Source organism: Vicia villosa, linkage group LG2 (assembly GCF_029867415.1).
Source record: "Vicia villosa cultivar HV-30 ecotype Madison, WI linkage group LG2, Vvil1.0, whole genome shotgun sequence".
NCBI lineage: Eukaryota > Viridiplantae > Streptophyta > Magnoliopsida > Fabales > Fabaceae > Vicia > Vicia villosa.
Genome location: NC_081181.1, coordinates 129,207,155 through 129,219,802, shown reverse-complemented (window position 1 = coordinate 129,219,802; position 12,648 = coordinate 129,207,155). Strand labels below are relative to the sequence as shown.

Sequence of the window (12,648 nt, the reverse complement as noted above, 5' to 3'; positions counted from 1 at the left end):
ATGAAAAAGAGAAGCTACGAAGCGTAGCTTCTGGGCTAGACGCAAGTTTGTGGATTTTCCACGTGTATCCAAACATAGCAATAATAAATTTCAATTGATCGGTAATTTTTTATTAGAAATGTGGGTAAACGGGTATGAGCACTTAGTTAGCTATAGGGTACGGTTACAGGTATAAGCGTTGGTGCCGACGCGAGTATGAACTCGAATACAGAGATTTTTTTAAACTGTAGATATAAGAACGAGTATGATAGTATTATGCTCAGATCCTACCCATTGTCATCTCTTTTTAAGGTGTTATTATGTAGTTTTTTTTTTGTTTTAGTTCAAATAAATAAATAAGGATAACCCTCATTAAATAAAAAAAAAAGGATTATTAAAAGTTTTCATAAAAAAATAATTAATTTAGTTTAATTGGCAACTTTAAGTGTTTTTTTAGAAACTAGAAGTTCTTTTTAAAAAAATAGCAAAAATATTTTTTTTATAAAATTAAAAAATTAAAAAGTTTTTTATTTACAAATTGACTTATTTTTTTTAGAAATAACTTGGCTTCATTGTTCTTGTATGAATAGTTGCTTAGATGCATGCCTAGGATTTTATTTCTCTTATATTAAGAAAAAACAAAAATATTTCATTAAGATGTTGATTTCTTTAAAATATTTATAAAAAAAATCAAAAAGTATATCTTTTGGATTTGACTTAGTATTTTTATTTCTTAAAATAAATATTTCAAATAAAATTAAAAATATTAGAAGTATGTTTAGGATTTTAATTTCTCTACTCGAAATTTATAAAAACACAAAAAGATTTTACTTTAGGTTGGTTTATCATTTTAGGAATAATCTTGCTTGTGTTGTTGATTGAATTATTGATGCGTATATGTGTGTGAATGCTTGTGCGATTGTATGATCTATCCATGATTTATCTAGCATCTTACTTAGACCTTATTAATTGTTAATCAAGATAAACGTGAATGCGCGATAAAATCAATCTTTCAAAATAAATCTCAAATGCTTGATCAACATCAAGTTGTTTTTCCACCTCACTTCAAACTCAAGCCAATTTCTCAAATTAATTCAATAAACCTTGGTCAGTATCAAGTCTCTTTTCAAACTTTTTCACAATAAAAATGTTCAAAATATGTTAAATAATTGAATCTAGTTTGGTCTATAATTGAGGAATCAAGAATGGTTTGAACGTACTTGTCCCTGTTGTTCTAAAGCATTTGGATGATGGTCGTTTTAAGCTTTTGTTTGAGTGGTTGGATTCCATTAAAGATCCTTAAGACTTGGTTCGTCTCACCGTCTTCATAAAAAATCTAAAATCAATCTCAGCTCATCAAACTATCTTTTTCGCCTTTGTGTGATGCTAAACCCTTTTCATAAAAGAGAGAGGCTTAGTCTATTTCACGATGATGCAAACAACGCGTTCACATGTGAAGATCAAATGTTCTCCACTCGAATATGATGATGGCAAGAATCTGTGTCGATCCAGATTCAGTCATCTATTCTTGAAGTAATGCAAATGTTCAATCATTTGGGCAGCAATGTTTTCTATTTGAATGTGATCGAGTGTCTCTCGCTAAAATAACCAACTCACAAACATTCGCTACCCAGAACTAGAAGATCGCAAGTAGACATCGCGCTAACATTCGATCACGAAACTAACTAAATGGGTTCTGTTGAGTACAATGGATGTGAGGGGTGCTAATACCTCCCCCTTGCATAACCGACTCTTGAACCTGCTCTTGGTTGTGATGATCATCTTATCCTTCATTTTTGTATGGGTTTTATTGATATTTTTTCTTTCCTTTTGAAATAAATAAAGTTCGATGGAGACTCTGTTGTAATTCGAGCATGTGATACGCTTGGGTATTTCTGGCATTGATTATGAAGGCACAAATTCTGAATAAACTCCTATAAAAAAGGGACCACCTATCAGAATTCAGAAGGATCATCCCATTGAAAATGTCATAGGAAACCTAAATGATGGAGTCATACCATATCAAAAGATATGATTTCCAATATTTGCTTCATTTCCAAGATTGAGCCCAAGAATATCAAGGAAGCATTGACTGATGAATTCTGGATTAATATTATGCAAGAAGAGATGTGTCAACTTAAAATAAATAATGTATGGGAATTAGTTCCAAGACCTGGAGAAGTGAATGTCGTTGGTACCAAATTGATTTACAACAACAAATATGATGAAAGCGGTAATGTGACAAGGAACAATGTAAGATTAGTTGCTTAAGGGTGAACTCAAATAGAAAGAGTACATTTTGATGATACATTTGCTCCAATTGCTAGACTTGAATCCATCATATTATTATTAGGAATTTCATGCATGATGAAATTCAGATTGTATCAAATGGATGTTAAAAGTGCTTTATTGAATGGCTATCTTAATGAGGAAGTTTATGTTGAGCAACAAAAGGGATTTATTGATCCTAGTTTCCAGATCATGTGTACAAGTTAAAGAAAGCTCTTTATGGTTTAAAACAAGCCCCAAGAGCATGGTATGAAAGATTAACTGAATTTTTGGTCAACAATGGTTATAAAAGGGGAGGAAAAGATAAAACTCTATTTGTGAAGAATGATGGATGAAAGCTCAGGATAGTCCATATTTATATTGATCACATAGTCTTTGGTGGGATGTCAAACCATATGGTGGAACATTTTATCCAACAAATAAAGTCTGAATTTAAGATGAGTCTTGTAGGAGAATTCACTTACTTTTTTGGTCTTCAAGTAAAGCAAATGGAAGACAACATCTTTGTATCTCAAAGTAAGTATGCTAAGAGTATAGTAAACAAGTTTGGGCTTGAAATTTCAAGTCACAAGAGAACTTTTGCTGCAACACATATAAAAATCAAGAAAGATGAAAAGGGTGTTGAAGTAGATCAAAGTTTATACAGAAGCATGATTGGAAGTCCGATATACCTTACAGCAAGAAGACTTGGCAACACTTTCTCTGTAGGTGTTTGTAGAATATATCAATCTAAACCCAAGGCTAGTCATCTCACTCAAGTGAAAAGAATTTCAAAATATGTAAATGGGACTAGTGACTATGGTATTCTCTATTCATATAGTACCAATTCAACACGAGTAGAGTATTATGATGCTGATTAGGCTGAAAGTGCAGATGATAGAAAAAGTACATCCGATTTATGTTTCTTTCTTGACAACAACTTAATATCTTGGTTCAGCAAGAAGTAAAATTGTGTCGTATTATCTACTGGTGAAGCCGAATACATTGTTGCAAGGAGCAGTTACACACAATTGCTCTGGATGAAATAAATGTTGAAGAAGTACAATGTTGGACAAAATATCATGACATTGTTCTATGACAATTTGAGTGCTATAAATATTTTAAAGAATACTATTCAACATAGTAGAACCAACCATATTGACATTCACCATCATTTCATCGGGGAATTATGGAAGATAAAGTTGTGAATCTTGAGCATATAGCAACTTAAAAAAAGTTCGCTGACATATTCACTAAAGCCTTGGATGCAGACCAATTTGAAAAACTGAGCGGTGCTCTTGGTATTTGTATATGTGAATATATCAGTCAAAGCTAGGGAGGTGTGCAAGGAGAACAAGGAAGTGTCTCTCTCCTATAGTCTATGATGCACATAAAATTAGGATGATTGCAAATATGTCTTTTATCTGGTCCATCGTTATAGTGAAGGACACATTTTCGCTTCTCTTTCTCTTTTGGACTCAGAATATTGTTCTCTCCCTTTCCTCAAGTTTTTCCATTCTTCTAAAAAATGGGTCAATCTTCTGAAAATGATAAGATGTTGGAAGACAGGTCATAGAAAAAGGCTAGGGATCCAAAATCAAAAAATTCAGAAACCAAGGTGGACACACATGCTGGATTGTCTGTTGGAGAGTTTGTGACAAAGATGAAGTCTTTGAAGAAAATACATGTTCAAACACATGATTCTGACTTTGATGTTGATATTAGTGACTTTCATTGACTCATGAGGTTGGTATGGAGAGCAAGTTTGAATATTTCCAGGTGACTTTGTTTTCGTTTGATTGTATGTTCCTTGTTTTGTTGTTGGATCTGTAATATTTGCTAAACAATCCTGGATCTATAATGGCTTGATAGCCTTATGATCTTTTTGTTGCAAATAACAAAGTACATCTGTTCTAGATTTATGTTCAACATTAGTGCTCATGGTTGATGTTTGTCTACTCCTGTTTGATAAAATAACTGAGTGTGCTGACCGTGCTAATAATTTACCTTTTCCAAATTGTGGCAAAAAAGAGGAGTAATGGAGTGAATGGTGTGTAGTTTTGTAGTGTGACTACTGATTTTAGTGTGCTTAGTACTAACTGATTGGTGGAATTGGAATTAACTGTTTTGACTTTTATTTGTTGTGAGTACACACGCAAAAGCATATGGACTGGCATCTGTGTGGGGTTGATCTCCTTGTTTATTAGTAGTATCTTCTAATAGGTGATTGTGACGATTAATTGTGTGTAAATGTATGACTGAGTGATCATGAGTGATAGCATGTCTTGACTGATTTTGGAGCATTATTGTGTGACTGACTGATGAGTAGCAACCTATTGTTTTCTTATTTGCGCTACTATCTTATGTTTTTGATATGTGTTATTCAAATTTGTGCTTATAATGCTCAGTTTGTGGTATTTTTGAAGATTTACCCTTTGCACATGTTATATGTTTTGGAAGAGTTATTTTTCAAAAATTTGTCAAAGGGGGAGATTGTTGTTCCTTTTGATTTGGTTGCATTATGCAAAATAGCATGGAGTGTACAAGATGGTTAGGTGAAGAAATGAAACACGTGGGATATGATGTTCTTGCATGTGGGGTGTAATACGGTGGGAGAATTGACTTTTTTAAATGTGCGGATAGCAAGAGTCGCCACCGACTTTTATTTTATCCAATTGGAAAGGCTAAAATAACAGGAAAGACCTTTGAAAGATTTTGAGTTCGGGGGGTAAGTTATACAAAGGGAAGGTATAAGCACCCTTTGCATATGTGGTTATCCATGGACTCTTAATTGCTTAGCTCACTTTTATTTTCAAAATATTTGAAGTGTAGTGTGTGAATAAGAAAGGATTTTGAACAAGAACTTTAGCTTGTAAATAAGCGTAGTCTTTTTGAATTGATTTGAAAGAAGTGGGAAAAGATATTTTTGAATTTGAGAAGAGCAAGCAATTAAAAGCAATTACCCTAAGTTTAAATTTCTGTTCTTTAAGACTTTAGTGGGAAAGGGCTATCCATACCATAAAGAGGGCAGGTAGTCCTTTCATTGGATTTAAAAAGGGTCATCGGAATTATCGTTCTCCATAAGACTGTCCCTACCATAAAGAGGGCAGGTAGTCTTTAGGGAAGGATATAATAGTCATTAAGGCAACCATGAGGATACCTTAGCATTCGAAAGGGAGATCATTATTTTATTCGAGGCAACACTGAGGGACTAGATCTCATATGATGATTTTATTCGTAGGCAGCAGACTAAGGTATCCTCGTATTCGAGGGACTTGACTATTTTTTAGATTGAAAGGCAACAGGCAACGGGCAACATAAGAAGGATTACCGTAAAGGTGTGTGTGTGGCACAATCATGTGGTCAAGTTCAGATATTTATCTTGTAAATAAGTGGTCTAATTCATTTTAACAAGGCTTGCACTCCCTAGGATTACTAACCACGCAGTTAAAAATAAAGGCAGAATTAAAAGTTCCTACGCTATTACAAGGCTTCGGGTGGGGGATTACATAGCCAAAAACCCGGGGATGCGGAAAGTAAAGTGCGAAAAAGTAAATCCTAATTACTATTACATAAAAAACCGAATGAGCGATCTATACATAATTTCTAAAATTTTAAATAAATAATAACATAAAGATAAATTAAAAATTAAATAAATAAATAAAAGACGGAAATTAAAACAATCATGCGACAATCAGTGGATTTTGAGATGAGAAGAGAATCGGGAAAAATTAGGGTTAAAGAGATTAATCTAATTCTAAGTAATTAATTTTGTACAATTAACCCTAAGCTTAATTTAAATTATTAATCCTAATATCTATTTGATTTTAATTATTAAAAATAATCATTAACTAAATTAAAAATTAAGTGGACAAAATAAATTAATTAAACCTAAGAAACTAATTATTTCAATGTAAGTACCTATTTAAATTAAATTAGATTAAATAAAAAATTATTTGAGAGAAAAAATTAATTAGTTATGAAAGCCCTAATCCTAATGGTCATGTTAATTTTAATGGTTAATTTAAATAAAAAATAAAATAAAATAAACAATAAATAAATAAAAAACTAAAAAAGGAAAGAAGAGGAAAAACCAATTGGGCGCTGGATCATGTGTTGTAGAGTCTTGAGGGTGCACCATGGAACATCATCTTCTAGGCCCTTTGATCTGGAAACGTAGAAATCCAATGGCTGGTACCTAGGACATACCGTGTCCAGGCATAGGTGTACTACGCTGAATCAGAGAATAAAACATTGCAAAAATAAAACGTCCTCAGTGGGACTCGAACCAAGGATCATGGAGTCTCTACATTCACTTGTCACCAGCTGATCTGCAAGATTAACTTGTTAATATAATAGGCTTAAATAAATAAATAAGGAAAAGAAAAGCATATGGGGAAAGTCAAAGAACATCCCCTGTGGGGCCCTCCATTGTCACGTTGCGCCAATTGCAAGAAGAGAGAGAGAGATGAAAAGTTTGACTGGCCAATGAGAGAGGAGAGAGAACTTGAACGCGCTGACTGGCCAACCAGAAAGGAGCACGCGTGTGGTCAATGAGTCTATCGTCCCAGTCATCATCTTCTTCCTTCTGACCTGCGGAAACAGCTGTGGAATTACCTGTGGCTTTACCTGCAGATTTTTCCGCAGGTTTTTTCTTCACCATACCTGTAAATTGAAACCTGCACAAAAACACAACAAGCAAAGATGGAAGGCGCCCAGACCTCCTAATTTGGGGGCTGCGAGTCCATTGGTGACATTCTCATGGTCTGGAACGGCCTGTATAGTGAGGTTCGGCGCTTTGCAGCAAGTATGCCCTAAAAATGGTGTTGCTTTGTTCCAGCGTTAAACCTTGCGAAGGATGGCCCTAATTCACTCCATACGTCATCCAGAACTCAAAGAAACAGTTAGCTTTGATTAAAAACGTGATAACATGTAATATACGATACTCACCATATGAACATGCATGAAGAACGAGATACATGGCTTACAAGTGCAATTAGGCTCAGTTTACGATCCCTTCATACTTGGTAATACCTTATGAGTTGAATGAGATGCGTGAATAGCCTTGAATCCCTCTCGAAATCCTTCCTTGCTCGTGCCCTAGTTTGAACTTTTTTGTGAGAGTTTTCTTGGTGCGTATTTGGAGACTTAGGGCTGCCATGCGTGAACCCTTGTGCTCAGAAGGTTGAATACATATAGTGGATGGATTTAGGGTTTCAAATGGGCTTGGATCTTGGCTTGTTAGAAAGATTGAAATCTTGTTTAAAAATTGTAGGAAATCTTTCTATATTTGCCAAATCTTCTCCATAATCATGTTGCACGAATTTGGATCTCTTTGATTGGGTTTGGATCTGAATAAATGGATGGAAATTGATTCATGAAATATTATTTCATTTAGTCATGATTTTATTTGGTTTTTCATTGATTTTAAATGAATAAAATAAAAAATAATTGAAATAAAACCATAAAATAAATGGGAGTTGATTCATGGGCTCTCAATAAGCTTAATATCACGTGGGTAACTCAAGATTATAGGCCCATTATTCAAAAGTGTGTAAATCACCAATTAGGGTTTATCCATTTTCCATATTTCGCCCAACTTGTGCAAGCCATAACTCATTCAATATTTATCATATGGATATGATCTAGGACTTTTTGGAAATACCAAGATGTCCTCTACAAGCCACTTTGGAACACTTTTTGCATTTGAGGATTTTATCTTGAAGACATGGCTCCTGAAAAAAAACAGCTTTTTATGAATTTCTAGAAGGACCTGTAATGTTTTGTCTCATATCTCTTATGCTGAAGCATTTCTGGATTTTGGACCCAACATAAAAGTTGTAGAGAATTGAATTTACTTGAGAATGAGATTTGGTTGGGAAATTTCTGATGTTTCATGTGGCAGATATGATCAGTCAAAGTTGGGTTGACTTTCTCCTAGGAACCCTAATTTAGAAACTTGGTCTTTTGATGAATTTGAAGCTTTCCTTGATGAATCATGATCAATTCTTGATCAAATGATGAATATAACTTCAAAATGTTGATGTTGACCAAAAATCAGGAGTTTTGACTGTGATTTGACCATAATTGATTGAGCGATCTTGGGAATTAAAGCTTGAATTTTGTCATAGGGATAGTTTGAAGCCTAGGAATTCATATTAAGTCCATTTGAGATCTTTACTTATCCATTTTCCCCAAGAAACTCAAAACCCTAGTTTAGAAACCTTTGATTAGGAGAGTGTGTACTTAGTCAAGCCTTGAACCTTTGATACTTGGATGAGCTTGAAAGTAAAAATATGATGGGCAAATTTTGGGGTATGACATGGGGCACATGTGGCCCATGTTGTAGTTCAAGCTTTGGCACATTTTCCATTTGATTCTTGAGTGTATTTTTAAAGATTTGGAAATTTATATTTGAATTCAAATTAAATCAAATCTTATTGTGGAGCTATTTTGAAAAACAAATCTTAACCAAATCTCCCCTTTATTTACTGATCAAATCTTATGCCCATTGGAGGAAAGCCCAACAGAGGAATTCTATTTAAAGAGACTCAATTCCATCATTTAAGACCATGCATTAAATTGAAGATCTTTAGTGCTAGGATCTATATTTGAGTCTTTGGTTGTGTTGCTTGTATAACACTTTAGCGCTTTCATTCATATCTTAAAGCATAGAGTTTGGTTTGTTTAGTTGAGTTGTAATTCAATATTATTTAAGTTGTTTATTAAAGTTTATCACTAGGGTTAGTGATTGAGAGAAAGTTAGAGGGGCTCTCATATTTAAGGGGAGTCCTAAATAAATTCATTAAGTAGTACTAGAAAGAGGTTGTAAACAAGGTGTATTCATGTAAGACTTGAAATTTTGTTCCTTAGGGGATAGATGTTTGACCAGATGTCTGAGATAACTTGTCTAACCCATATATGACAGGTTAGCTTATACAAGACGGTGAAGCAGAAAAGCAATAAAGAGCATAATAATTGTTCACCTAGTTTAGCGCAAATCGCACCTATATCTAGGGGCATCTAACCCAAGAAAGGAAATACAATCTTCTATAGAATCAATACAAAGTGTCTTAGATGAACAAGGGCATTGTTCAATGCCCTTCTTCTTAATTCTACCATAGTATATTTCTATTTAGGACTCCTCCTAAATATGAGAACCCCCTCTCACTTTCTCTCAATCACTAGTCTCAAGTGATCACCTTCAATAAACACAATGATGAATGTTGAATACAACTCAATTAAACAAACCAAATATTATGTCGTATGAATGAAGCAATAGTGTGATGTACATTTAACACAATTAAAAACTCAACCTAAAATTGAAATAAACACTAAAGCCTGTGGTCTTCAAGGCATGGAAAAAGTGTATATATATACATACATACATATAACAATCCATAGTTGGGCTTTTCTCCGTGGATATAGGCACTGATTTCGTCTAGATACGTTAGAGATTCGGTTAGGATTTGTTTCTCCAAAACAACTCCAATATAAATGTTTGATTTGATATGAATTCAAATTTAAATCTCCATTGTTTAAATTTAACCTAATTAAATAATCAACCAAATCAGATTGCTAAAAGATAGAAATAATATTTGTTGCACACATCAGTAGAAACATGCTCCAAGTAACTGAAAAAACGTGCACATACAACAACAACCTTGTCCTGCAGGCAAGGGAAAAATGCTTCACAAATGCTAGGATATCTGTTACCATATGTGTCCTTCAAAGAAACATCTTGAATAACCATGTTGTTTTGCATAATGAAGTCATTCCAAAATGAATAAGAAGGCTAAGTGTACTAATACTATTGATAGTGAATTTCCTTTATTAGATTGGATGCCCCTAGATGTAGGTATGGTTTGCACTGAACTAGGTTAACAAGTATTGTGTTCTTTATTTCTTTTCTACTTCATCATCTTGTACAAGTTAAATTGTTATAACTTGGTTGTACACATTATCTCAGACATTGTGTCCAACATCTGTCCCTAAGAACAGAATTTCAACTCCTCAGATAAACCATATGAATTGCTTGTGTGACTATTTGTGTTTCTTTATAATGGGGTGAATCTTAATTTTAAAATTTGGACAACATCTTTATGGAAGACAATGATAAGAGCAACAACTTTGGGGTTACTAGGTAATACCCTACTCACATTATTGTAATACTCACTCAAGTAGATGTGAATATATAAGTCGAGACTCACAAGACATCCATCCAAAGTACAAGGATATCACCTTCAAGGGTCATGTCTCGCAATGCTCATCGTACAATGTAAAACTGATATCATCTGCCATGATGCAATCAAGATAAACTCAAAAGGGTTTGTTCACCGGAATCCCACTGAGCGCAATGATAGAGAATTCATGTGGAAAATCCTCAGAGTATCTTCAACATATTCCCAGTCGAGAGACGTAGAAAATGCTGATGGATCTATGGCTCAAATAAAAGGTTCACATGAAATATTAATAATGGTGTAACATAAGTGTTATGTAATTAATATTAGTAAGGGTGGACAATTCCAGTAATAGACAGTTGTTTACTACCATCTCTCTCGTCTTCCATAAACTAGCTTAAGCTAAATTGGAGTGGAGTTAAACCAAACAAGTTATCCTCCAATTGTACTCATGAATCCTCTCTAAATCAATGAATTATTTAATATATAAAACGTCTTCATAGGTCACACTTTTGTCCATAAATATGCATGTGTCGACCAAAACCATGAAGTATGACCTTAATGCATGTGCTTTATGGCATGCAACTCGCGCACCATCACTCATAATATCCTCAATTGCAGCTAGGTGGTCTTTATACGACTTCACCAAGAATGAAAATCTAGCATGACATCCTTTGGTGTCATTAATCTTCTGTTGGACTTTATTCGGGTCAGTTCCTAAATATGTCACCATCATGTCCAATGCAGTAGGTCTATTGATTCTGGAATTGGAAGATGTAAGAGGCATGATATATTGTCAAGTATAATGATCATCTCACCGATCAAAAGATGAAATGACTAAGACTTTGCATGCCATTACTCCATAAACACATACAATAAACCATGGTTAATATAACCATATTCAATTCTAGATAAATTCTTCAACTTAGATAGTTGCAAGACATCCTGAAACCATGGTTAATTAAACTATTACAGCTTTGCAACCTTCCTACTGTGGTTAATACATTTCAATGTACTGCAATACTACAAAAAATAAATACATCATCTTCAAATAATTTAATTATTATAACACAAGTACTTAAAAGTGCAATTAAAGATTTATGATAGTTCTTCATCCCACATGTGCCAAGTAGCATGATGTGCATACAAAGGTAGTAGTGAAAGGTCTAAGGAGTCTCCTAGAAAACTATTCAGCCCGACAACATCAGGTACAATAGAGGTTTCTAGGGCTTCATAATAAGTCAGAGACACATGAATCTGGGAAGACGGTGTCGATAACAGATGCGTTCGAATGGACAATGCTTAGCACCAAATGAAGTTTCTCCAATTACGGGTCCAGAGGGTCTAGTTTTCTCCCATGAGAATAAAAGCATGTTAGATCACTCTGCCCTGTAGCATTCTTTGTTGGTTGTCAGCCATTTTTCCTATAATCAAATAAGAAAAAACACATCGTTGATAAAGAAAATATTGACAAGTCGAACCAAAAAACATAATGTGTAACAAGTAAATATGGATTTTGTTATCCGGACTAAGGATTTGGATTTCAAAATCCAGACTTGACGAAACCATAACAGAAGAAGTAGAAATATAGCTTATAAACCTTAAGTCTAAAAGTTCAAACTTTCAAACTGGAGCATGTAAGGACAAATCATCTATTACATGCAACATAATGTATAATAACTATAACTTATTTAGATAATGCATGCATCACAAATAAAAGAGTAAGAAAATGAGATAGAAAGGTTTGGGCACAAATACAAAAACAAAAAGCGTCTGAATGAGATAGAAAGGATTGAGCGCAAAAACAAAAACAAAGTAAGATAGAAAGGTTTGTTTGAGAGAAAGTTTATTGTGTATTTGGTATATCTAAATTTTAAAATCCAAATTTTGCGGAAGAGGATATGAGTAAGACATGAGATAGGATCCTCTCTATTTTCTCTCTCCATTTATCCTCTCCATTACTATAATTTGGAGACATAAGTAGTGCATAAAAAATAAATGTACTTATTAAATGTCACATTATTACATTAATATTTCTAGAACCTTGGTAATGCACAAAATGGAGATGAGGAGAAATAAGAAGATTTTGACTAGTAAGACATGGGGTACAATTGCTTTGTTGAAACTTGGGCCCAAACAATAGAAGTTGGTTAAATGGAATATCCGAATTTTCGCGGGTACGAGACAAATGGATAACAAGTTTCAAGTAACAACCATGCAT

General features: G+C 33.9%; 1 protein-coding gene across 1 annotated transcript; it reads left to right on the top strand.

Annotated features, from left to right (window-relative positions):
* Positions 1 to 2,705: 2,705 nt before the first annotated feature.
* Positions 2,706 to 3,128, top strand: LOC131649996 (uncharacterized mitochondrial protein AtMg00810-like). Its single transcript, XM_058919737.1, has one exon. It carries the CDS (start codon positions 2,706 to 2,708, stop codon positions 3,126 to 3,128), a length of 423 nt encoding a protein of 140 aa, XP_058775720.1.
* The last annotated feature ends 9,520 nt before the right edge of the window (positions 3,129 to 12,648 follow it).

What these genes read in the sequence shown, in the direction of transcription:
- LOC131649996 (XM_058919737.1), top strand. Translation starts at nt 2,706, where the DNA reads ATGAGTCTTGTAGGAGAATTCACTTACTTTTTTGGTCTTCAAGTAAAG.